The sequence below is a fragment of the Lutra lutra genome, chromosome 7 (assembly GCF_902655055.1).
Source record: "Lutra lutra chromosome 7, mLutLut1.2, whole genome shotgun sequence".
NCBI lineage: Eukaryota > Metazoa > Chordata > Mammalia > Carnivora > Mustelidae > Lutra > Lutra lutra.
Window position 1 is genome coordinate 63,047,736 of NC_062284.1, and position 25,976 is coordinate 63,073,711.

The 25,976-nt window shown below is 40.1% G+C and overlaps 1 protein-coding gene across 1 annotated transcript; it reads left to right on the forward strand.

The window, feature by feature from the left end:
* The first annotated feature begins 48 nt into the window (after positions 1 to 48).
* On the forward strand, positions 49 to 24,912 carry PDIA3 (protein disulfide isomerase family A member 3). Its single transcript, XM_047735840.1, has 13 exons — positions 49 to 352; positions 5,203 to 5,281; positions 7,480 to 7,597; positions 12,515 to 12,622; positions 14,246 to 14,375; positions 19,012 to 19,128; positions 19,438 to 19,563; positions 20,547 to 20,729; positions 21,513 to 21,621; positions 22,442 to 22,570; positions 23,116 to 23,195; positions 24,210 to 24,267; positions 24,466 to 24,912. Exons 1-13 carry the CDS (start codon positions 186 to 188, stop codon positions 24,577 to 24,579), a joined length of 1,518 nt encoding a protein of 505 aa, XP_047591796.1. The 5' UTR covers positions 49 to 185; the 3' UTR covers positions 24,580 to 24,912.
* Positions 24,913 to 25,976: the final 1,064 nt, after the last annotated feature.

The window sequence follows — 25,976 nt, forward strand, 5'->3', positions numbered from 1 at the left end:
CCTCACAGCCAATCGGCGGCTGCCACACTGCGGCCGGAGCCCGGCTGGGGGGTTGGGACCTCCGGCTGCAGGTCCGCCTGGGCCAGACGCGCGAGCGCAGGCACAGGGTGTGTGGTCGCGGCCGGCCTCCGCAGTCCCCGCCGAGCCCCGACCCTCCCGGCCGCCCCTAACCTCACCTCGTAGCCATGCGCCCCCGCTGCCGAACGCTGTTCCCCGGCGTGGCGCTGCTTTTCGCCGCGGCCGGTCTCGCCTCTGCCTCCGACGTGCTGGAACTCACTGACGACAACTTCGAGAGTCGCATCTCCGACACGGGCTCTGCGGGCCTCATGCTCGTCGAGTTCTTCGCCCCTTGGTGAGGCCACTCAGCCGGGGCGCGGGAGGGAGGGCGGGAGGCCCGGGCCGGGGGCGAAGGCGCGGGAACGGTTGGGCCTGCGCAGCGCCGGCGCCCTCCACCATTTCAGCAGGCCCGGCTGCAGTCGGCAGATTTCCCACCCCCGGCGAGCCGAGCTGCCTCGCCGAGAGCGGAGAAGTAGGTGCTGATTGCCTGGGAACGAGATCCGGGAAGAAAACCCCAAGGCCCCGCTCACGCAGGGCCACATCTTACCTCGTTGCTCTTGCGGCACTTCCTATTTGCAGAGGGTTTAACCACCCCCTACCCCCGCTTAGATTGGTATCTTTTTCCTGGCTGAGTCAGTGTTAATGCTCTCCATCTTCCAAACGGTGTCTTTACAGTTTCTGGCTGAGTCAATGTTAATGCTCTCCATCCTGCAAACGAGGCGTCCCAAGGCCTTATATCGGAAGCGAATGTTTCGCCAGATGCATAGGCCCTGGGCCCCCAGAGTACTTCCTTTCTACTTGCCCCACGCCCCGCAGCCATTGGTTTCTAGCCAAGGTCACTCAGTGGCTGCAGAATAGTAATAATTGCTTTCTTGAAGCCGACAATTATTTTGTCCCATCGCATGGTGCACACTTTCTCCATTAAGCTGATCACATTTCAGCACCAACAGAATCCCGTCAAAAAGAATAGGTGAAAAGCGTAATGCCGTCAGAAATCTGTCTAAAATGTCGGTTTTAATTAGGATTTCTGAAAAATGTCCAAAAGACTCCAGTGAGAAAGTAACCATTATGGGGAGAAATAGTTCGCTTCAGGGTGCTATAACCGCTGAACAGGTGTGTGAATTCCTTAGGATACAGCTAACTCAAAAAGTTGGGGGTGGGAGGGTGAGAACAAGTAGGATTTCTGACTCAGTAGACCTGATTTTTTTTTTTTTAAAAGCCCCAAATCTTTACCACAGAGAGCCGTGATTATTTTCAGGCTTGGGATGGCTCACTGTATTCATGCTGATTACAGTACTTAATTTTTTTAACTCCTGGTGCAATACCTTTAAGAAAAACGGTTTGTATTTAAAAGTATCAGTAGAAGTTGGTGTATAACTTTCACTTGCTTCTAACTCTGTCTTCACTCAGCAAGGGTTCAGCAGATTTGCTGGGGGTAATACTAGAAGAAGTCTGGTGATGAAGACCACCTGAACCAGAAAGATGTGTTAGGGGCAAGAGATTTTGTTTTCAGCTTGTGATGGATTTTGCCAGCGGGGCATTCCTGTGGCCAGCTGGTAGTACTGATTACACATCTTAGGTGGTCTTTCGTTATATATCTTCAGAAGTCACATTCCATCTTAGAAGCAACTTCCAATCATAAAACCTCACTGTTAACTTTGAAGGGGTGTAACTGTACTTAGAGTGTCTAGATGGGGTTGTATCAAAACTGGGTCGTGCTTTGTGACTATAGGGGTCAACATAAAGTCAGTTCCTGGAGACTAATGGGCTAGACTATTAGGTTGAAGCAGCCCCCCCCCCCCCATTAAAGGTATTCTTTCCTACTTTAAATTGTTGCATGTGCTTCCCTAAAAACTGCATATCCCATCATGCACTAAACTCCCCCCTAAATTGGGTGGATCCCTGCTGTGGTGTCTGCTTTTAATTGGTCTAGAAGGTAAGGTAATCCTCCACAATGCCAGCAAGCAGGATTGGTTTTCTGAGTGACTAATTTGGAATCAAGAAGTCTCCTGTTAATAATGTCCTGATTTCTTTACATTTAACTATTTTTATTAATACTAAAGCTAGAAATGTTTTCTGACTGCTGTAATCCTTTGTACAGAACTAGCTCACAAGTTAGATAGGAACAGTTAAAGAATCCCATTGAAAGTAAAATTGACCTATTTTGAGCAAGTTCTTCATCTCATTTATTTTTGGGTATTTTTTGCACTTTCAGTTTACAGTGAAAGTGAAAGATTTTTTTGCATTTGACTTTGTAGACTTCTATTTCCATTATGGAGTTAATCATCTGTATAATTTGTAAGAATGGGAGTATATGAATTTCTCTGGGGAAATAAATAGCACTACTTAAATGCGATAGTATCTGAAAATTTATTGATCAACAATAACTTTTAAGTCCTCAACATCTACTTATGTTGTAGATTTGTGATCTACCCTCTAGGACAGTAGTATTAAATGATATTTGATATACAGTGTTTCTGGAGTACATATTGAAAAACACTGTGGATAGTATAAAATGAAATATTTCTTTTTATACATGATGATTCCCTTTCTTGGAATTTCTGATGTATCCTTCCACCCCAAATTGATCTTTTCAACAAGATTTAGCCCCTTGGACAACTAACTGGTTGCTTCCACCTCTCAGTTGGGGCCTAATATTGTCTGTCACTCCTTCTAGACTGGTGTTTCTATAGAGAAAGGACTGTATCAGTTTTTCTGTCAGAAACATTTGTCACATGAAGTAATGATTGTTGGGATACAGTATTACTGTTAGGTGCCATCCCTGAAGGTGGTGGAATTGTTTATTTTAATACTGTCTAGGACTGGTTGAAAGAAGTAGTGGTAAATCTTCATACTCCACCTGATTCCATTCCTGGTGAATTTGAAGAAGCCTCTCTCCTCTGGTCTCTCAGGAGCTCGTTAAACAGCTTATTCCTTTGGGCATTTGATGACCTTATGGATGTAGCAAGTGCTTAGGACAGTGGTTTTCAGATCCAGCCTTGATACTTGCACACATATGTTCCCTTATTCCGCTGGTTCTCTCCATGGGTATTTTTTATATGCATCTGGGTTGACACCCACTGGTCCAGTCTAATTATTTTATACTATTTTTTTCTCTTCAAATGTTTTGAGATGGTTGAGGTGAAACTATTCTTAAATCTGGTGCCTCAAGCTTCTTGAAATTATATATTCAACAGAAATCTCTTTTTCTTTTATATTCTCATTGCTGTCACTCTGGTCCAAGCTTTCATTATCTGCCATGTGAAATATATTATCTTCTAGGTGGCTTTTATTTTTATCTCTATTTTCTCCCTTTCTGTTATATATATTGCTGACTGATGTAGTCTTAATACACATAACACATTATCTTTTAATAACAACAAACAGAGCCTTCCACAGTTCTCCGAGTATCATTTTCACTAGTAATTTTACTTTTGCGCTACTTATTCCCCTTATCTAAAATACCCCAGGACAGGTCCAGGCTGAAGCCTTAAATTTTTAAAGGCCCAGATCCAATTTTAACATTTTTAACCTTTTTATTTTTAATCTTTGAGCCCTTATGTTCTCCACAGCCTGAATTTCTCAGATACATTGGTTATTTTATTAAATCATTTAGGATCTGTGTTTTGTTGGAATGCAAGTACATGAGTTTTTACTTTATTTTGGAATATAAAGGAATACAGAGGATGTAATGAATAATACCATATTCCACATACATGTAAGATGACACGGATTGTGAGGAGAATCCTTATTTCATGTCTCACAAAGAAGGAAGTCCGACCATTGAAACTATGACATGATTGCAGGGCACGTGCCAATTTCAGATATGGTAAAATGTGCATCCATGAAATACAGTATAGGGAATACCATTTATTCACCTCTTGGTCTAAAAATTAAAGCCAGTACAGTTGAAGCCTATTACATTCCTTCCCCATTCCTTCAGTTAAGCTTCCTAATGATTATTTTTGAATAGAACTAAAGACCCTGAAGAGTATAAGCTCTTATACAGTCCTTTGTTTAAAACAAGTTTTAGGGGCAAAATGTTTCCAAGTTATTTGTCCATCACTTAATAAAATAAATTTTGAGACTATTGGCTATGAAATTTATAAAATTAAGTTCTATGTTTCTTTCTGTTTTCTAATTCTGTTTTTGCTATCTGGGAAGGTCACAGAACTACTTTACCTTCTCAAAGTGGTCCCTCTGCAACCCCGTGGGTTTTAAAGAGATGACATAGCTGGTGCTAATTATACTTTGATAAGGAGGAGTGTCTCCCCCTCCCCCCATTGCATATACAGTGTGCCTATGGGACTCTTAGGACTTCCCAGGCCAGGAGCAGGTGTTTCTGATGACCCTCTGGGAAAATACTCTGACAATGTTTTATCCCCATCAGTTCTTACAACCAGATGAACTGTGTAGCTATAAAAATAAGGCTTGCTCTCTTAAATACATCATTCTAATGCTGTGTTGAAACTCAGTTGAGAAGAAAAAAAGACTCCAATAACTGCTAAAGTATCTATAGCAAATGAGTGCCTTTTGGGCCTCATTCTGCTGCCCTCTCAAACCAGGTTTTTAGACAAAGAGATTCCTATTGAAGGAGTGGAGAAAAAGTACCTGATAGTGATTTTTAAAGAGTTAATATCATACTTGGAACCTTATAAGGTTTCAGTCACTGTATTTTTAAGAATCATAGTGCTGGTTTCCTAAGGGAAAAAAATGTGCTTTCTTTTGGGAAATGCTGCCAGAAATGGGATTGCTGCTATCTTGCTCTCATTTTATCCTCATTAATTGGTCCAGAAGGCTTGACCCCTTTCTCTCTTTAATGTGGGGATTAATTCTGACTGTAGCATTCAAGGCTCATTTATACTTTTAATTGAGAAAGTATTTAATTGAGCAGTTTGCCTGCTCCGAGCTAAACTAGTCCTGTAGAGTCAACTTCAGGTTAGGGATAGTACTTTTGCCCATGAGAGCTCTGGTTACTTTATCAGTAATGGCTATTGTTCAGGTGATGTTTTTGCTTTTGGAAGCAGTTAACTAGTTCAAAAGTAACATTATAGTTTGAGGTTCATCCTACAGAAACACAGTTAACAATCTTGAAGGATTAAAATGAGAATTTGGCCCTTTTTTTTTCTTAATGTATTTATATAGGTGTGGACACTGCAAGAGGCTTGCCCCTGAGTATGAAGCTGCAGCAACCAGATTAAAAGGAATAGTCCCATTAGCAAAGGTGAGTCTAGGCAGATTCTTGGTTAAAGAAAATGGGGTATTTTCCGTATGATCTCACAGATGAACACATGCAAAGGGGGAAAAGGAAAGAAAGGAGAGAGGGAAACAAGTCATAAGTGACTTTTGAGGGTAGAGAACAAACTGAGGGTTGATGGAGGGAGGTGGGTGGGGGATGGGCATTAAGGAGGGCACGTGTGAGGAGCACTGGATGTTGTATGTAAGTGATGAATCATTGACATCTTCCGAAACCAATTTTTATTTTTAAGATTTTATTTATTTATCTGACAGACAGAGATCACAAGTAGGCAGAGAAGCAGGCAGAGAGAGAGAGGAGGAAACAGGCTCCCTGCCAAGCAGAGAGCCTGATGCGGGACTCGATCCCAGGACCCTGAGATCATGACCTGAGCTGAAGGCAGAGGCTTAACCCACTGAGCCACCCAGATGCCCCGAAACCAATTTTTTAGAAAGATTTTATTTTAGAGAGCATGTGCATGAGTTGGGGGAAGGGCAGAGGGAGAAGGAGAGAATCTCAAGCAGACTCCACTAAGCACTAAGCTGGGAGCCTGACGCAAGCCTGATACCGAGCTGGATCTCCCAACCCTGAGGATCATGACTTGAGCAAAGATCAGGAGTTGGACCCCTTAACCGAGCCACCTAGGCACACCTCCAGTAACCAATATTGCACTGTATGTTAACTAAATTTAAAAAGGGGGGTGTATAAATAGGAGTTTGTGAAATTTACATTCATTTTTCTCTACTCTTATGGTACATGAAGGGAAAACTAGTTTCTGAATAAATACACAACTGACTTAATTATGGTTTCTAAAAATTAAAAGTAGTGAAACTAACGGAATTACTGGAATAAGAAAGAGGTAAAATATATGGTAAAAAAGAATTAAGGGCAAATATGGAAAGTATAGTCATCAAGGTCAGAGGAAAATTATTGAATAAGTGAGTTCCCTAAACTACCTTACGATATTCATAGTGATAGGAATAGGAAAATGACGGGTTGTTTTAAGTATGTAACTGGTCAACTATAATAAACTTGGTATTTGCTTTTACAATAATAGTAATGCTTCTAGCATTCTGCCATTATTCTATAGTAAACCCATAGTTACTGCAGTATAAGAGCTCACATCTTGGAGCACCTGGGTGGCTCATTCGGTTAGGTGTCAGGCTCTTAATTTTGGCTTAGGGTCATGAGATTGTGCCCCACTTCGGGCTCTGTGCTGAGTGTGGAGCCTGCTTAAGATACTCTCCCTCCTGTGCTGCCCCTCCCCTCGCCCACGTGCTCGTGCCGTTCCTTTCTGTCTCTCTCTCAAATAAATCTTAAAAAAAAAAAAAAAAAGCTCACATCTTGATCAGCCTCAGATAAATAGTTCATACATATATAGGACTGTTTTTGGAAACTGCTTTTAATCCTGATGTTTCTATGGCGGATTGCCTTGGGGGGAAAAGAAAGTTCAGTCCTGATTTAATTCCTGCCTTGTGTGGCTATAGCGTGTGTTACTATGGACACATTACTTCTCTACACCTCAACTGATGTTAAAGCATTGGGACCATACCTCCAAATCTTGTGAAAAGGAAATGAAATAACATATGCAGGGTACGCGTAGCACTGCCGACTTGAGAGTAAGTGGATAAATAGATAGGAATTGTTTTCCATATTGTTTTCCTTCTTCCTGACAGGTGTCTCTAGATGTACCTAGTTAGAGTTTAGCCCATAGTCAGACTGTCTCAGGGAGCATATTCAAGTGCTGGTACTTTGCTAATAACTCTAGATGATTTGCCAAATCAAATTATACTCCATCCCACCTAAAGGATATGTACCTCCATCCATCCCCTTTATAGTAATCATTATCAGAGGGAGAAAGGTACTGTTAGTCATTTAAGTGATTTATTCTTCACATATTCTAAGGCAGAAAGTAGGTGGCGACTACTGACTACTGTTCTAAATAATAGAGACTTTGAGGGAAGAATTTAAATAGTCATTTATGCATTTCGTAGGAGGTCCAGCAATGGTGATTGTGAAATAACTAGCCCAGCACCAGTCAGCCTTTAAAATATATGTTCTGTGGTATGTGTGCAAAGAATTGCTTGATCCTCTTATGATTTGAGCAGTCTTAATATTTTGGGAATACAGGAGGAACCTGCAACAAGCATCTGGATAACAGATGGTTCGTGTATTTTAATCTTTAGGTTGACTGTACTGCCAACACAAACACCTGTAATAAGTATGGAGTCAGTGGATATCCAACTCTGAAGATATTTAGAGATGGTGAAGAAGCTGGTGCTTATGATGGACCCAGGACTGCCGGTAAGGATCCTGGATTACATTTTGGAAACTGAATTTGTTAAGTACTCTGTTTTTGTAATAGGAACATGACATTTTTCTATACAACATACTTGTAATCCTAAAAATTGCTCATCTAAGGGATGCCTAGGCAGCCCAGTCAGTTGGGCATCTGCCTTTGGCTCAGGTCATGATCCCAGAGTCCTGGGATCAAGCCCCACATTAGGCTCTCTGCTCAGTGGAACATCTGCTTCTCCCTCTCCCTCTGCCTGCCTCTCCCCCTGCTTGTGCTCTCTTTGTCTCACTCTGTCAGATAAATAAAATCTTAAAAATCCTCATCTCAGAGGTCAATTTGGTATCTAACAAAAGACTTCTTTAAAACAGAGTATATAAATAATGTAGGAAATATTTGAACTTGAGTTATAAGGTCTACTGGCATTTTTTCATTTGACGTATTTACTGAGTACTTACTCTGTGCCAGATATTCTAGGTATACTAGGTGCTCTGTATTTCTTGATAAACAAAATGGACAAGGTTCCTACTCTTTATGTGCTTACATTCTGGGAAATGTAGACATTTCTGTATGGAAATGTAGACTTCTCTGGGAAGAGAAGACAACAACCCAGTTTAAAAGTATATATAGATAACTACTTTATATCCCAAAATACACACACAACAGAAAATAACAAGTGTCAACGAGGATGCAGAAAAATTAGAATCATTTGCACTATTGGTGTAAATGTAAAATGGTATTGCTGCTGTGGAAAACAGTATGGAAGTTCCTGAAAGTAAAAAAAAAAAAAAAAAATTTGCTGGATGATCTAGCAATCCTCCTTCCTGGTATATACCCCAAAGAATTAAGAACAGGGTCTCGAAGATAAATTTGTATGCCCATGTTTATTATAGCTGCATTATTTACAATAGCAGAAAGGTAGAAGCAACCCAAGTGTCTGTCAGTGGATAACTGGCCATATAAAATGCACATATTATTAATTATATATAAACATATATATATATATATATATAGACACACAGTGGAATATTCAGTCTCAAAAAGGAGGTTCCGACATGTGGTGCAACATGGATGAACCTTGAAGACATTATGCTAAACCAGTCACAAAAAAACAAATAACATGACACTGATATGACGTTCCTAGTGTAATAAAATGCACAGAGACAGAAAGTACAATTACCAGGGACTACGGGGTAGAGAAAATGGACAGTTTTTTAATGTGTAGAGTTTCAGTTTTGCAAAATGAAAACAGTCCTGGAGAGTGGCTGTGCAACAGTGTGAATGTACTTAAAGCCACAGAACTGTATACTTAAAAATAGGATAATAAATTTTATGTATATGTTACCACAGTTAAAAAGTATTTAATTTGAATATACAAGATATATTTAGTTAGTTGATAAGAGCATTAAAGAAGAGAAATAAAACCATATGTTGTGCTAGTGACTGGGTTTGGGAGTACCACATCATCAGTGTTATCAGGGCTGTCTATAACTTTTGAGCTGAGACCTGAATGATGGGAATGAGCTAGCCTTGAGAAGATCTGGGCCAGAGCCTTCCATGCAGAGGGAAAAGCTCTAAGGTGTACAAAAAGGCCTTAAGGTATACCTGAGCTTGATGAGTACAAGGGGACAGAAAGACCATGTGGCTGAAGTATAACTAGCATGGGTGCTAGATGAAGCTATCTGTCTATCTATCTATCTATTCATTCATTCATTCATTCATTCATTCATTTAGATTTTTTTATTTATGTGGAGTGGAGGGAGATAGCATAACCAGGGGAGCAGCAGAGGGAGAAGCAGGCTCCCCATTGAGCAGGAAGTCTGATGTGGGGCTCGCGCTCAGGATCCTGGGGTCATGAACTGAGCTGAAGACAGATGTTCATTTGTTTGTTTGTTTTAAGATTTTACTTATGCATTTGCGAGAGACTGTGAGCGAGGGTTGGGTGGAGAGGCAGAGAGAGAAGCGGACTCCATGATGAGCAGGGAGCCCAATGCGGGGCTTGATCCCAGGACCCCAGGATCATGCCCTGAGCCGAAGGCAGACGCTTAACTGACTGAGCCACCCAGGCTGGATCCTCTAGGGCCTATAATTGATGAGAAAAAATATTTTAGACAGTTTTGCTTTGAGTCTTTCAAGTAATGACGCACATTTTATTTACCTTTTTATGATGGAAAGCTAAGAGAAAAGTGGTTCAGTTGGGTATTTTCGGGAGGTGGAATTTTTTCAGTCTATGTGATTGTTACATACAAGCTCTGCATAACATGGCTACTACCTAACTCTTGTATGGGCTTAAGATTGTTTCACCTTTGGACCTTTGTCCTTATTGTATTCCCAGCCTGACATGTTTTTCCCCTTTGTTTGCTTGGCTTGTTCCTTTTTGTCATTTGGATCATGGCTTGAATTTTACCTCCCAGAGGCTTTCACATGCCACCAGACCTAAAATAGCCACCCAGCTTTTTCTTATCACATCATCTTCTTAATTCTCTACATAGAGCTGGTTATTAGATGATTTTTAAATTATTTATTTGGGGATTTTTTTTAATTGTTTAGAGATTTACCTAAAATGTAAGCTCTAAGAAAGCAGAGACTTTGTTTACTTTATTTAGTACTCCATCTCCAGCACCAGGACTCTTCACATGTAGTAGATACTCAACTCCTTGTCGAATGCATGAAAAAATACTTTGACTCCAGTGAGGTCATTTAGCCAACACTTAAAATTTGATATGTGTAAGCACAGAAAGAAAAAAAACTTTTTTCCTGACCGTGAAAGTATTAATGAAGAGCCCCATGTTACCATTCAGATTTTATTTGTTCGATTTAGGATGGAATTAGCAGTTAGAATTACTCAAATGTTTTTCTGAACTTGAGCATGTCTTAACTAAATTATAGGTGAACCCAGTGAGACTGCTACTGGTCAGATAATGTCACTTGGCCTGTAACATAGGTTTCTTAAATTTAAGAATTTCTTAATAACTGACAAGGAGGCCAGATGTTTGGCTACTTAGAATGTATAATTTTGTTCACGTACTTCTCTGTGAACTATGCTGTTTGCCCTCCTGCTCAATTTGGTTGCTTTGTACTCCCTTTAAACCTTCCATAGAATTTTAAATGTTTAGGGAGAAAAGTAACACTTTCTCATCATAGCCACAAGTTAAAGTTCTGTATAATTTGTATCATGACATAGTAATAATAATCCCCTTAGAGACTAAACAAATCATATTCAATTTCAATTAATCTGTTAATGCATCCCCTTCTATGTGAGGAATTGAGGAAAATATTTGAAAGGGAAAAAAGTCCATGACTGGAGAGAGAAGGAGGAAACATGAGAAAAAATGCATAATAGGCTAGATCATGTTGCAAGAGTTAAATAGTACTCTGTTTCAGCTAGTAACAAATCAGTAGAATACTTAGAAGAGAAAGGGGGTGCAAGAGGTAGAATATTATGGAGGAAGAGCATTGCCTTTGTCTGGCGTGTGGGCATTTTGAGCCTATGAATAGTTTTAGTGGACCCCAGAAGTAGCTTAATGGTCTGTCAACTAGGCTTAAGGGGTAAGATGATTTTTTGTGTTTTCTAAATTGTTTTACTTATCTAGCCCATTTCACCTCAGTAGGAAAATGTGATGTAGGTGGATCCTATACATGGCATAATTTGACCTATATATAGTTAAACCATTGTACTAGCTAGCCAACTTTGTGCATTTTCTGCCTTTAAAATGTAAGGCTACAAGTGACTCTGTGCTACTTGAGAATACAGGATTTGTTTACTTAATTTATTGGTAAAGTGGATGTTTCTCAGACTTAACGTGCTACTAAGTATTATTCTAGAGCTAGGTATATATCACTGAGCAAAAGAGACAAAAAAAATCTTAAGCCTTTTGAGTTTACTTTGTTGTGGGAATAGATAGATGAAAATAATGAGGACAGAATGAAAGTGCTATAGAGAAAAGTAAAGCTGGGGAAGGGAATTCAGAAGCATTGGAGGTGAGTAAGTTTTAGTTTACAGTACGATGGTAGGGAGAACTTTGTTGAGAAGATGGCATTTAAGTAAAGACTTAAGGAGGGCTCCCTGCTCAGCCGGGAGTCTACTTCTCCCTCTCTCTCTGCCCCTCCTCCCACTTATGCGCATTCTCTCTCTTCTCTCTCAGATAATAGAAATGTTTAAAATTAAAAAACAAAACAAAACCGAAAAAACTAAAGGAGGTGAAGAAGGGAGCCAGGAGGATATCTGGGGAAAGAGTGTTCTAGGCAGAGAGAATAACATGGAAAAAAGGCATTATTAATTTGTACTGTTATAAACACTTTAATAGATCCCTGGTAGGGGTATAAATAAGTATTCTCTTTGGGGAGGTAGTTTGGCAATTATAAATGCATGTATTCTTCGATCCAGTGAATCTACTTCTAGGAATTTACCCTACAGATCTACTCAATCATGTGCAAAATGACATTAGTACAAGGTTGTTTATTGCAGAACTATAAGAGCAAGAAATTAGAAACAAATGTCCATCATATGTGTCTGGTTGAATAAATTACGGTACACCCATACAGTGAAACACTATGCAGGTGTAAAAAATGCTGGGGTGTAGCTCTTTATGTACACTGGCATAAATTATCTCCAAACTATATTAAATGACAAAAAATACAGAATAGCATAGGTGTATGCTGCCATTTGGAGAGAAAAGAAAGAAAATAAAAATATAATTGCTTGTTTATGCATGATATGTCTGTTTTAAAGATTATATTTTTAAATACTCTCCACACCCAACATGGGGCTCCAACTTAGAACCCTGAGATCAAGAGTCACATGCTCCACTGACTGAGCTAGCCAGATGCCCCCCTTTTAAACCTTTTACGTTTTGATTTATGTAAATGATTGCCTTCTCAAAATATAGAAATTTTTGTTGCTATGATCTTTCATCTTATCTTTTAAGATGGAATTGTCAGCCACCTGAAGAAGCAGGCGGGACCAGCTTCAGTTCCTCTCAGGACTGAGGAAGAATTTGAGAAGTTCATTAGTGAGAAAGATGCTTCTGTGGTGGGTAAGTAGCAAATATGTGATTATACAACAGTCATCAATTTGGTTTCAAAAACCCTCTGTATCTGAGTAAATAACAAATTTAAACCAATTTAGGAAACCTTGGGGGCAGTTGAAAAGACAACTCAGATTTAGGTCATCATTACTATAATGGGAAAAAAATTTGTTTTATTGGAGTGGCTTTGTGTTCTTACAAATAAAGATGTGATTCTAGTTAAAGACCCAAAATAGAAATATCTTCAGCTTTTTCTATCACATCTCAAACTCAGAGATATAAGATTGAAAGTAAGGTTTTAGGATAGGAGGATACTAGTAAATAATAAACCTCTGTGTCTGCTGTTTTCACAGTAGTAGGGGATTTGGTTCTTGAGATCGAATTGGTAGGATTTGTGTACTTTGCTTTCTTGGGTGTTACGGTATCTCATTTTATCCTTAAAATAACTTGCAGTTAAATACATTCTACATCTTGAGTGTTCTTTCTTTTGTTTTAAATGTAATGTATAGGGGCGCCTGAGCGGCTCAGTGGGTTAAAGCCTCTGTCTTCGGCTCAGGTCATGATCCCAGGGTCCTGGGATCAAGCACCACATCGGGCTTTCTGCTCAGTGGGAAGCCTGCTTCCTCCTCTCTCTCTGCCTGCTTCTCTGCCTACTTGTGATCTCTGTCTGTCAAATAAATAAATAAAATCTTTTTTTAAAAAATGTAATATATAATCTACTTGACTTAAAAACTAAATTTAAAGTTAAAATCTGTGTTTTTGCTTCTCTTAATCTCATAATTATAATAAAACTGACTTTCTAGCAGTAGAAGATGGTTTGTAATTTAAATTTGACTAAAAGCTACGTCTTATCGTCTGGATTTTACTGATTCTGTATATTTTCAATATATATCTGTGTATTTTCTGTATAGTCTGCTTAACTATAAGCAGACATTTAATAAACACTTAGGTTTCAGTCACTTTTCTAGACTTGAAGTTCTGACAAGTCAAAAAATACAGTGAAGTAATTGATGATTTATTTCAACATACTGTCTTATTTGATCCTTCTGACACCTAAAATAGTCCCTGAAACTCTTAAGAAGTTAAGCAGTTTGCCCAAGTCTGTTTAATTGTGAAAAACTGGAAAAGCCGTAAACTCTGACAAATCCTCTCCCTTGGCTCCCTGTGACAAATTTTTTTTTTTAAGGGTAGAGGGAAAATTCTCATCCAAAGTATTTTGTCGGATATTCTAGGTAGTCACAGCAAAGCAGACCCAGTCCTGTTGCTGGTCTCACTTTGCTTACCTGTGAATAGAATGAAGGCTTTGAAAATAGAAGAATTTTATGGGATGCCCAGGTGGCTCAGTTGGTTAAACATCTGCCTTCGGCTCTGGTCATGACCCCAGGACTCTGGGATTGAGTCCTACATCCAGCTCCTTGCTTGGTGGGGAGTCTGCTTTTCCCTCTGCCTGCCACTCCCCCTGCTTGTGTTCTTTCTCTGACAAATAGATTTTTAAAAATCCTAAAAAAAAAAAAAAAAGGAATTTTAGTATATGTGCTGCTGAAGTGAGCACAAAAAAATAGAAGAATTTTGAAGTTTGATCATGTTTCAGCACTTAATGTTTCTTCCTTGTGTTTGACATTTTTTGTATAGGTTTTTTCAATGATTTATTCAGTGAAGCTCACTCTGAATTTCTAAAAGCAGCCAGCAACTTGAGGGATAACTACCGATTTGCACACACCAATGTGGAATCTCTGGTGAACAAATACGATGATGATGGAGAGTAAGTGATTCCCTTGTAAATTTCTGGACCAAGTACTAATTGTATGAACTGGTGATTTTTATGCCTGGTTCTTCAAAAGATTTATTAAGCTAAGTGCTAGGAACTGTTGCTGCCTTTGAGATACATCTAGTAGGGGGAGACAGTGAATATATTTAAAAATGTAAGTGTTAAGTGAGCAATATAGGTGTTACAATAGAAATGTATGCAGGGTGTGCTGGAAAAACAGGAAGTGATTCTTTTTTTTTTTTTTCCTTTGGGGTGGGGAGTGGTATCAGAAGAAACTTCATAGAGGAGGTAATTCTTGAGGTATGTCTTGAAAGATAAGTTTTTCCAGGCAGGTTATGGCAGTTGAGATAAAAATTATTCCAGGGGTGCCTGGGTGGTTCAGTGGGTTAAGCCTCTGCCTTCAGCTCAGGTCATGATCTCAGGGTCCTGGAATCGAGTCCCACATTGGGCTCTCTGCTCAGCAGGAGTCTGCTTCCTCCCCCCGCCCCCACCCCGCTCTCTGCCTGCCTATTTGTGATCTCTCTCTCTCTCTCTCTCTGACAAATAAATAAATAAATCTTTAAAAAAAAAAAAAATTATTCCAGGGGCGCCTGGGTGGCTCAGTGGGTTAAAGCCTCTGCCTTCAGATCAGGTCATGATCCCAGGGTCCTGGGATCGAGCCCCGCATCGGGCTCTCTCTGCTCAGTGGGGAGCCTGCTTTCCCCACTCTCTCTCTGCCTGCCTCTCTGCCTACTTGTGATCTATCTCTGTCAAATAAATAAATAAAATCTTAAAAATAGGGGCGCCTGGGTGGCTCAGTGGGTTAAAGCCTCTGCCTTCAGCTCAGGTCATGGTCCCAGGGTCCTGGGATCAAGCCCCACATCGGGCTCTCTGCTCAGCAGGGAGCCTGCTTCCTCCTCTCTCTCTGCCTGACTCTCTGCCTAGTTGTAATCTCTGTCTGTCAAATAAATAAATAAAATCTTTAAAAAAAAATCTTAAAAATAAAATAAAAAATTAAAAAAGAATTATTCAAGATAGGGGCACCTGGGTGGCTCAGTGGGTTAAGCATCTGGCATCTCAGCTCAGATCTTGGTATCAGGGTCATGAGTTCAATCCTCAAAACCATTATTCCTGGGATGCCTCGGTGACTCAGTCGGTTACACGTCTGCCTTGAGCTCAGGTCATGATTATGGGGTCCTGGAATCGAGTCTTGTATCGGGCTGCTTGCTCAGCAGGGAGCCTGCTTCTCCCTCTGCCTGCCACTCTCCCTGCTTGTGCTCACTCTCTCTCTCTGACAAATAAATAAAATCCTTAAAAAAAAAAAAAGAAGAAAAAGAAGAAGGGGGATCTGGGTGGCTCAGTTGTTAAGTGTCTGCCTTCGGCTCAGGTCACAATCCCAGAGTCCTGGGATCGAACTCCGCATCAGGCTCCTTGCTCAGCAGGAAGCCTGTTCTCCCTCTCCTAATCCGCCTGCTTGTGTTCCCTCTCTCACTGTGTGTCTGTCTGTCAAATAAATAAAATCTTAAAAAAAAAAAAAGAAAAGAAAAGAAAAGAAAAAAACATTATTCCAGATAGAGCAGCAGAAGTGAAGGCCCGAAGATATGCAACGACTTAGGAATGTTGAGACCTGTAGTACTACTGAGTATTGTTTATAAATGAGGTGATAGGGAAAGGTAAGCAGAGACCAAATTACAGAAGATTTTAAGTGCATACAAAAGAGTTTTGATTTTCTCTTTTAGTCATTTGAGAGTCATTGAGTGGGAGAGTAATGTGATTTTTGTGTTTCAGAAGAAAAGTTGTTGGTACCCATGTGATGATAGTTTGAAAGGGGAGGAATGACAAGGCAGTAAGAGTCCAAACTAAGGGTGACCACTGAGAAACTAAATGAAGGCAGCATTAGGGACATGGAGAAGGAGAGAGTATAAAAAAATGTAAAGAATAGAATTTGGTCCCTAGCCATGTGTGAACAGAGGAAAATCTAGAATGAATCTAGGTTTCTGTAACTTGGATGACTAGGCTAAAACAGTCATCATCAATCTGGGAGAAAGACGAAACAAATTCGAAGGGATTGATGATGAGTTCATTTTGGCCTAATGAGTGAAAAGTTTGTGAGATGTCCTGATGGTGAAGACCCAATAGACAACTGGATAAATGAGGTTAGAGTTCAGGGAAAGTTCTAAACTAGAGATAAACACTTAAAGAATTATTGAAACCATGAGACTAGATGAGATCACTCAGGGTAAGCATATATAGAAGAAAAGTGTGCCAAGGGCTAGTGTTACTGGTTTATATGTGCCATTTACTGTTGACTCATTTGATTCTCTTAACTGGTGACACAGATATGTTACTATTTTATAGAGGAGAAAGCACTCAAAGAGGTTAAGTGATTTGCCTATCTTCACAGCTGGTAAGTGGCAGAACTAGGATTTGAAACTAGGAAGTCCCGGATGCAAAGTTCTAGGTCTGTCTTTTAGATTAAGACACACCAGGTCTGTAAACGGATGTGGAGCCACCTGTGGCTCATTAAACACATTGCCTATCGGTCTGTTACCTTAGATATGTTGTTCATTGTGGCTGCCTTTAAAGTGGCCTATCAGCTTCTGATTAGAAGTCTTATTGAGAAGACCTTACATGAAGGGTGTCTTAAAGTCATCATGTGTAACATCATTAAAGGTTATATTTGAAACTGCTGGATTTCTATATATTTTTTTTAAGATTTATTTATGTATTTGACAGATTATAAGTAGGCAGAGAGGGAGGAAGCAGGCTCCCCGCTGAGCAGAGAGCCAGATATTGGGCTAGATCCCAGGACCCTGGGATCATGACCTGAGCCGAAGGCAGAGGCTTTAACCCGCTGAGCCACCCAGGCGCCCCTGGATTTCTATTTTTTGAGAATAACTGCTCTGAAGTTGGTAACTACACTAAAAAAAACCCCTGCAATATTAGCCTTGGTCACATTTTTGCTTGCCCAGCATGTTTGTATTAGGTTCCCTTTGCTATGTAGTTTCCCTGTGTTCTACAAAGTGCCTGTGTTTTTTGGGGTTTTCTTGTTTTTTTTTTCAAATTTTTTAGGAGGAGGTAGGGGAGAGAGGAAAGGGAGAGAAAGAGAATTTTCAGCAGACTCCCTGCTGAGTGCAGAGCTGGATGTGGGGCTTGATTTCACGACCCTGAGATCATTACCTGAGGCAAAATCGAGTCAGACATGTAAGCCACCCAGAAACCCCTGAAGTGCCTGTGTTTTAATTGACATAAATTTAGTGGTTAATACTGGATGAGTGAGAGAAGGATATTAAGACTTAAAGGGCTGAAGCTTAGAGAAGAACGGGTGATAAAATTGTGTGGGTGGGGGGTACCTGGGTAGCTCAGTTGATTGAGTGTCTGACTCTTGATTTCAGCTCAGGTCATGATCCTCAGGGTCATGAGATCAAGCCCTCCGTCTGGTTCCAGGGAGCCTGCTTAAGATTCTCTGTCGTCTTCTCCCTCTGCCCCTCCTGCTGGTGCTCTGCCTCTAATTAAATAAATAAATAAATTGTATATGGATCTGTGTGCAATGTGGGGAGGAGGAATGAATGAAGGAAAACCTAGAGGTGAGATACCAGTAGTTAGAATAGTGGTATTTTCTGGGAAAACTGGCACTTGATATAAACCCGTGAGTCAGAACCAAATTGGGGTTCAGTTTTAGCTGAACAATTCTAGAAATTAAAGAAGGAATTTGCTTCAAGTATTCAGTGGAGTGAGGAGAGCTTGGCTTAGGTAGAGGGGCAAAATAGTACCAGCAAGAGAAAAATTGGTAAAGTTGGTTTGTTGGGATAAGAGAAGTGTAGAACAAAGGAATTTCTAATGAACTCAAGCTAAACATTATAATTGTATACCTACCTATGGAATTTTGTAGCTGGAAGAAATCTTTTAAGATATTTTCTCTGCTGAAGTAATTCTTTTACTATGTGGGAAAGTTGGATTTTCAAGGGGTGTGCCAGGCAAGGTACCTTCCAATAAGAGTAAGCTCTACTTTATTGTACATCCTGGGTTTTGGGGGTAAGTTGGGTTCTGTTATTATTTTTAAAAGTTTGGAAAGTAGGGGCGCCTGGGTGGCTCAGTAGGTTAAAGCCTCTGCCTTGGGCGCTCAGGTCATGATCCCAGGGTCCTGGGATCGAGCCCCGCATCGGGCGCTCTGCTCACCGGCGAGCCTGCTTCCTCCTCTGTCTCTGCTTGCCTCTCTGCCCACTTGCGATCTCTATCAAATAAATAAATAAAATCTTTAAAAAAAAATTTTTTTGGAAAGTAATCATGTACTCTAACCTCCTTAAATCCCCTTTTGTACTGAAGAAAAAGCTAAAGCCCAAGAGGATTCAATTGATACCTAGCACAAGGTCTTTAAAATTAATGGTGTTACAATTAGAACCAAGGTCTCCTAACTTTCCAGTGCAAGGTTTATTAAATCTTCATATCCAATTATTGCACCTGAGATTAAGGTGATGTAGCACCTTGGCTTTGATGAGGTCGTGTTGCCAAGTCTGCATTCCCAGAAAAGAGTACTTGTGTGCTTAAATCATGACAGTAAAAGTGGCAGCAAGAGTAGTCTGAGCTTTAAATAAAAGATGGAAAATCATTCTGCTGCTGCCTACCTACTAGTAACTTTTTTTTTTTTAAGGGGTATCACTTTGTTTCGTCCTTCACATTTAACGAACAAGTTTGAAGACAAGACTGTGGCATATATAGAACAGAAAATGACTAGTGGCAAGATTAAAAAATTTATCCAAGAAAACATGTGAGTACCTTTTTATATCTTGTTTGGGATTTCTTGGCTTCATTATAGTTTTCTTACCTCAGTTATTAAGCAGACCTATGTTTTGGATTAAATAGCCTTATTCAAAGGATTGAACAATAATAGTTGAAGTTTATGTTAAAGCAGTAATATGTGGACCCTAGGACTCTAGGACTCCCTAGAAGGTATATTGCTTAGTACTTATCCTTTATGTTGAATGTTTCTTTACTTTGTAAGTGCTGTCAGTTACTATGTGATAGTTCCATAACATAGTGAAACCTACCAGATTTGATAATGGATTATTTATTTCAGTTTTGGGATCTGCCCTCACATGACAGAAGACAATAAAGATTTGATACAGGGCAAGGACTTACTTGTGGCTTACTATGATGTGGACTATGAAAAGAATGCTAAAGGCTCCAACTACTGGAGGAACAGGTAATAAGGATCATTTTTCTTCTTAGTAAATAGGTTTACCCAGTGTGTAAACAGTTTCTTCTAATTATCCTGTTACAGTGTATGATGTGAGGGCCAATAGGAATGGGAACAGTTGACTCCCAAAAACCATTTGAAGGGGCACCTGGGTGGTTCAGTGGGTTAAAGCCTCGCCTTTGGCTCAGGTCATGATCTCAGGGTCCTGGGATTGAGCCCTGCATCAGGCTCTCTGCTCAGCCGCCAGCCTCCTCTGCCGCTCCCCCCCGCCCCCCGCCTGCCTGTCTGCCTACTTTTGATCTCTGTCTGTCAAATAAATAAAATATTTTTTAAAAAGAAACAAAATTGAACTGTAAGGACAAGTAACAAACTATTTCCAAAATCTCTTGGGCATATCTTCCATAGGATAGGTGTTCCTTTGCTTTGTGACATAGCTGGTTCCTAACTTCCCAGTAAAAGATGCAAATGTGATCTAGACTATAGATATTAAATATTCAAATATTGTGATTTAAAATATTAATTATTAATAACTTTCATCAATTGATAATATCAAATATCAATTACTATAATGTCTAATATTTTAATGCTAATTAAACTATTTAACTTAAAATATTAGATGATTAATATTAAATAATAAATATTTAAAATATTGTGCCTATTTGCCCACTGAAACTCTTAGTGCATTGTATCCTTATAAATTTTCTTTTCTGATGAGTCATTATGCCTACAATATTTTAGTTATATAAATTAGCAAGCTTCAGTGGGAATGGACTATTTGATTGGTACCACCAGTTTGGCAGTGACGTTCTGTAAGACATTGGAGTGTACCACAATTCTGTGTCGGTGCCCAAGAATATAGTTTAGACTGATTCCAGAGGGCAGCAGGACTGTAAAATTTAGTCTTTGCTTTCTAGTATCTTGCTTCTTGATTTTAGAAGTGCTTTACCACTAGGGTATAAATCTTGGTATAAATATCTTGTTTCCCACAGAGTGATGATGGTAGCAAAGAAATTCCTAGATGCTGGAAACAAACTCAGCTTTGCTGTAGCTAGCCGCAAAACCTTTAGCCACGAACTTTCTGATTTTGGCTTGGAAAGCACTGCTGGAGAGATTCCTGTTGTTGCTATCAGAACTGCAAAAGGAGAGAAGTTTGTCATGCAAGAGGAGTTCTCGTGAGTTACAAGTTAATGTGGGTTTGGGATTTGATTCTGCAAAGACACTTAAAACCTTTTATACTACTAAGGATTTATAAAGAACATTAGAATGTGAGGATAGGTCTTCTAGCTAAGACCTACGATTGTCATTTTTCTCAATTAATTATAGGTATTTAAGGATAACAATCCTCAGTAAATTCTGAAAACTAACAAAAGGACAGCAGCTTGGGATACTTAGGTGATTGTTTCTACTCTGCCTTTAGAAATAGTAGATAGAGAGCATTGGACAGTCGGAGATTGATGTAATTTCAGACCAGTGCAGCCCCCTCCCATCCCTGTAGAATGTCTTTTCTTCTTGGAATATTACCCTCGCCTAAAGTAAACTCAGGGAATGGAAAGGTCTTAAAAACCCTAGAAAAGTACGACTTTTCACCTTCTGAGACATTGGGAGACCAAAACCAGAGAAAATCTTGCTTGTGAACAAATCAGTAAAACAGAATACCATAAGTGGGCGGTGTTCTCTAGAGCAACAAAGACCTGGTTCTTTTGCAGAAGTAAATTTCCAGAAGACCAGTGTTTCCTTCTCTGACCTTTCTAATCCACAAAGTACACAGTAGAAATATAAGGAGGTGGTTTTTGTTCAGTCAGTAGATCTGCATATTGAGAGATAAGCTCCTCTTTTTAGCTTCCAGTTTCTAACCTTGAAATTGAAGCTAGAATATGTAGAAACAATTCTAAGAAATTGCTTTTAATCCTCTCAGTAGAAGATAAGAAGGCTGACCCTTGTCTTTCTCATTGCAGGCGTGATGGCAAGGCTCTTGAAAGATTCCTGCAAGATTACTTTGATGGCAACCTGAAGAGGTATCTGAAGTCTGAGCCGATCCCAGAGAGCAATGATGGGCCAGTAAAGGTGAGGTGTTCACAGCCTCATCAAGGCTCTAAGCAGCAGCCTGTCCTCACTTCCCCCTGTGTGCTTAGTTTTATTGAGATAGAATTGACTCTCCTCATTTCTTTATTCCAAAAAATGCTGGGTTTAAGTGAGACCTTGTTGGTCGTCATGTTTTTGGTTTTGTTTGTCCTCCCCTCCCTGTATCATAAAATAAGCATTGGCAGAGTTCACAACGTTCAGAAGGAGCAAAAGTATAAAATCTTAGAATTTTGGAAGGTATTTATATTAGAACTAAGTTACTCTTTGGGAGAGAGCCAGCTAACCTCTAAAATAGTTTCAAGAGTTGGTTTTTTTTTTTTTTTTTTTTAAAGATTTTATTTATTTATTTGTCAGAGACAGAGGGAGAGAGAGTGAGCGAGCACAGGCAGACAGAGAGGCAGGCAGAGGCAGAGGGAGAAGCAGGCTCCCCGCCGAGCAAGGAGCCCGATGTGGGACTCGATCCCAGGACGCTGGGACCATGACCTGAGCTGAAGGCAGCTACTTAACCAACTGAGCCACCCAGGCGTCCCAGAATTGTTGCTTTGAGATTAGGGAAGGGTTGGGTAGTGCTTACTTCCTGTGGCTTCCTGAATAAAGTTTGACAGGTGACAAACACGGGAATGAGTTAGAAGATGACCAGAACATCCTTAATGTAATCTGTAAATGTGATTTGGGTTTCAATGACATATTTTCAGTGACAGTACATCACATTTGAGAGGGTTTGGGTCCAGAAACAAATATAGCATGTGAATTTTATTCTTCACCTTGCCTTACCAACTAGAGGATCTTTGGTGTATTCCAGGTAGTGGTAGCAGAGAATTTTGATGAAATAGTGAACGATGAAAATAAAGATGTATTGATCGAATTTTATGCTCCTTGGTGTGGTCACTGTAAGAATCTGGAACCTAAGTATAAAGAACTGGGAGAGAAGGTAAGTCTGAACCATATTCTGAAGATAAAATTTGAGTTAGGAAGTTGACACACATATTCAGCTTTGGCTAAATTAGTTATCCTAATGAACTCATTACCTAAGTACTGCTAGATTTCTTTTTAGCTGTCTGCTGTTTACTTTCTCCTGACTGCCCCCTGGTGTCTCTAGGCTATACAGTGCTTCAGACACCTGTTTGGACCTTCCACTCCAAACACTCAAACTAGATTATAGTTAAAGGTATTCAGGCTTCTGAATTTTGGTGATTTATTTGAATCCATTATGTTTCTCTTGACTTAGCCCTTGTACTTTCTTATTTAGGCCAGGTAATATTGAAGGTAGATGTAAATAGAGTCTTAATATGGAGAAACCAAGAGAGAGAAAGGACACTGTAGAAAGCTAGATATAGTGTACAAGCCTCACTATTCCTACCTGAGCAGAACTTATTCGGGTGTTTAAAAATGAGGTTATTTTAAGCTCTGATTTGGCTGAGGGTCCCTCAGTCACCAAAAAATGAAAATTTAAAGATCTAACCTTTTTATTAACAGCTCAGAAAAGACCCAAATATTATCATAGCCAAGATGGATGCCACAGCCAATGATGTGCCTTCTCCATATGAAGTCAGAGGGTAAGTAGATTAAATGCTAATAAAATTGTCTAGGCAATTGACAGGGAAAAAGTAAGTTATAAACTATTTATTGGGCATAGTTTAGGGAGTGGATTCTTCATTGCAGTTGAGCACAGAACTGCTGATGCCTTCCTGGCTTGGGAGTTGTACTGCATGGGCCCACATGACTGCCACAAATTTTGTGAGCTCTCCTATTACTGAGTTTTGATAGGATGTAACCTAGCCACTGATGGAGAATAGTATCTGGTCAGAAATTGAAATTGGGGCACCAGGGTGGCTCAGTCGGTTGAGCGTCCCAACTCTTGATTTCAGATCAGGTCGTGATCTCAGGGTTGTGAGATTGAGTCCTGCATAGGGCTCTGTGCTCAGCATTTGCTCATCGCCCCCTCACACACACACACCACCCCCCCCCCCCCCCCCCCCCCCGGCCGTCATGTTGTCGTGCTCTCATGCTCTCTCCGCTCTCAAATAAATAAATCTTTAAAACGGAGAGTGAGAAATCATGAGGGTTGCCTGGGTGGCTCATTTGCTTAAGTGGCCACCTCTTTATTTCAGTTGAGGTCATGATCTCAGGGTTGTGAGATCAAGCCCTGGGTCAGCTCTGCTCTGGACATGGAACCTGCTTAATACTCTTCTCTCCTTCTCCCTCTCCATCCCTGCTTGCACACATGCTCTCTCTCAAAAAAAAAAAAAAAAAAAAAAAAAAGCGGGGGGACGCCTGGGTGACTCAGTTAAGCATCTGCCTTTGGCTCAGGTCATGATCCTAGGGTTCAGGGATCCAGCCCTGCATCCTGCTCCACGGGGAGCCTGCTTCTCCCTCTGACTATCCTTGCTGCTCCCCCTGCTTTTGCTCTCTCTCTATGTCAGATAAATAAAATCTTCCAAAGAAAGAAAGAAAGAACAGAAATAGAAATCATGAGAAGTTATTCCCAGAAACAGTTTTTGGGGAAGTATATGTTGGAGTTATTCCAGTACCTGAATGAGTTAACACCTTTTTTTTTTTTTTTAACCCAGTTTTCCTACCATCTACTTCTCTCCAGCCAACAAGAAGCTAAATCCAAAGAAATATGAAGTAAGTGGGTTGTCTTATCTCCCCACAAATACGCACATACACATACATATCCAGTTGAGTTTTATTTAACTGGAAACATACGATTTCATGGTCAATATATGTGGTTGCTATTTTATAAAGGCAAAAGTCTTCCTATTGGGGAAAAAATCCAAAGTTCTTTAAAAGGTTAAATTTTCAGAGTGATCTTTCTGTTTTCAGGGTGGCCGTGAATTAAGTGATTTTATTAGCTATCTACAACGAGAAGCAACAAATCCCCCTGTAATTCAAGAAGAAAAAACTAAGAAGAAGAAGAAGGCACAGGAGGATCTCTAAAGCAGCAGCCAAAAATGCCACTTTGTAAAAGGACTCTTCCACCAGAGATGGGAAGACTGTTGGGGAGGACTGGGACCCATATGGGATTATTACTCTCAGGGCAGAGAGGACAGAATGGATATAATCTGAATCCCGTTAAAATTTCTCTAAACTGTTTCTTAGCTGCACTGTTTATGGAAATACCAGGACCAGTTGATGTTTGTGGTTTTGGGAAAAATTATTTGTGTTGGGGGGGAATGTTATGGGGGTGGGGGGATTGAGTTGGGGGGTTATTTTCTAATTTTTTTTGTACATTTGGAACAGTGACAATAAATGAGCCCCCTTTAAACCGTCTTTTTTCCAAGAGATGGGGAAACCAAGGTTTTCTAAATCAGCACTATCCAGTAGAATTTTCTGCAATGTTAGGAAAATTCTGTAATCTTCATTGCCTAATACATGTAGCTACTGGGCATTTAAAATATGGCTAAGAACACATTTTAATTTTCATTGATTTAAATAGTCACACAGCTAATAGCTACCATTGGTCAGTGCTGCTGTAGACCCAACTAACTGGGTCCACAGTTATAACCTGTAAATCCTTTACAAATTTCATCACTTTCTATCCTTACATGTTAGGGCCCAGGCCTCTAGCCTGATGATAAGAGCAGGTGAGGGACCTTTCTTGTTGGGCTCCATTTCCAGTCCTGCCCATACCCTAAGGTTGGGTTACTATTTACCCTTGCCGTGTAGCTGAGCATGTTTATACTTCCCAAGGGCTAGTCTCTGCCCAAAAATGTCCCTGGAAGGGTGTGGCATCAGGTCGAGGTTCCATCTAAGCTGTTTCAGGAATTGCTGACAGAGCTGGGTGCAGCTCTCTCCCCTAAAGCCCAGGGTGTGGCCCATTAACTTCCCTCTCCAGTGGAACTGGGAAAGACAGTATCATTCCTGGTTGTGAATGAAGCAGCCACTTTTCTTCTGCAACAATGAGGAACAAAAAGGATAGGACTGGTGTGATCTTCTGTTCAAATGAATTTCCCTCTTTTTGTGGGGAAACCCAAATCCTGTCTGCAGTTTTCAGTACTGGATAATTCCAGACAGAAGCCCTATTTGTAGGTAATCCTCAACTGCTATGATTTGAAAAAGAGAACTTTATTCCTATTGTAATCTCTAGCTGTCAATTATAAGACGGATTTGATAGAGCCCCAGTAGCAAAATATATATCTGGATCATCCTTAGTGCTTTGAAAAAGTAAAGATGCCGAACCAGAACCTCGAAGGTTTTAATTCATAAGACCTGGGCTGGGATCTGGAGATCTAATTTTTTAGAGCACCCAAGAAGTGGTTCATATAGACATTCATGGGTAAGAAACATTGCTTTGAATTAAAGGAAGGCATATAAACTGACACAGAGGACACAGA

Bases quoted from the DNA above. Each gene is read 5' to 3' on its own strand.
- PDIA3 (XM_047735840.1), top strand. From the start codon at position 186: ATGCGCCCCCGCTGCCGAACGCTGTTCCCCGGCGTGGCGCTGCTTTTC. The intron at 20,730-21,512 runs GTGAGTTACAAG...TTCTCATTGCAG, and splicing joins GTCATGCAAGAGGAGTTCTC to GCGTGATGGCAAGGCTCTTG. The intron at 22,571-23,115 runs GTAAGTCTGAAC...TTTTATTAACAG, and splicing joins ATAAAGAACTGGGAGAGAAG to CTCAGAAAAGACCCAAATAT.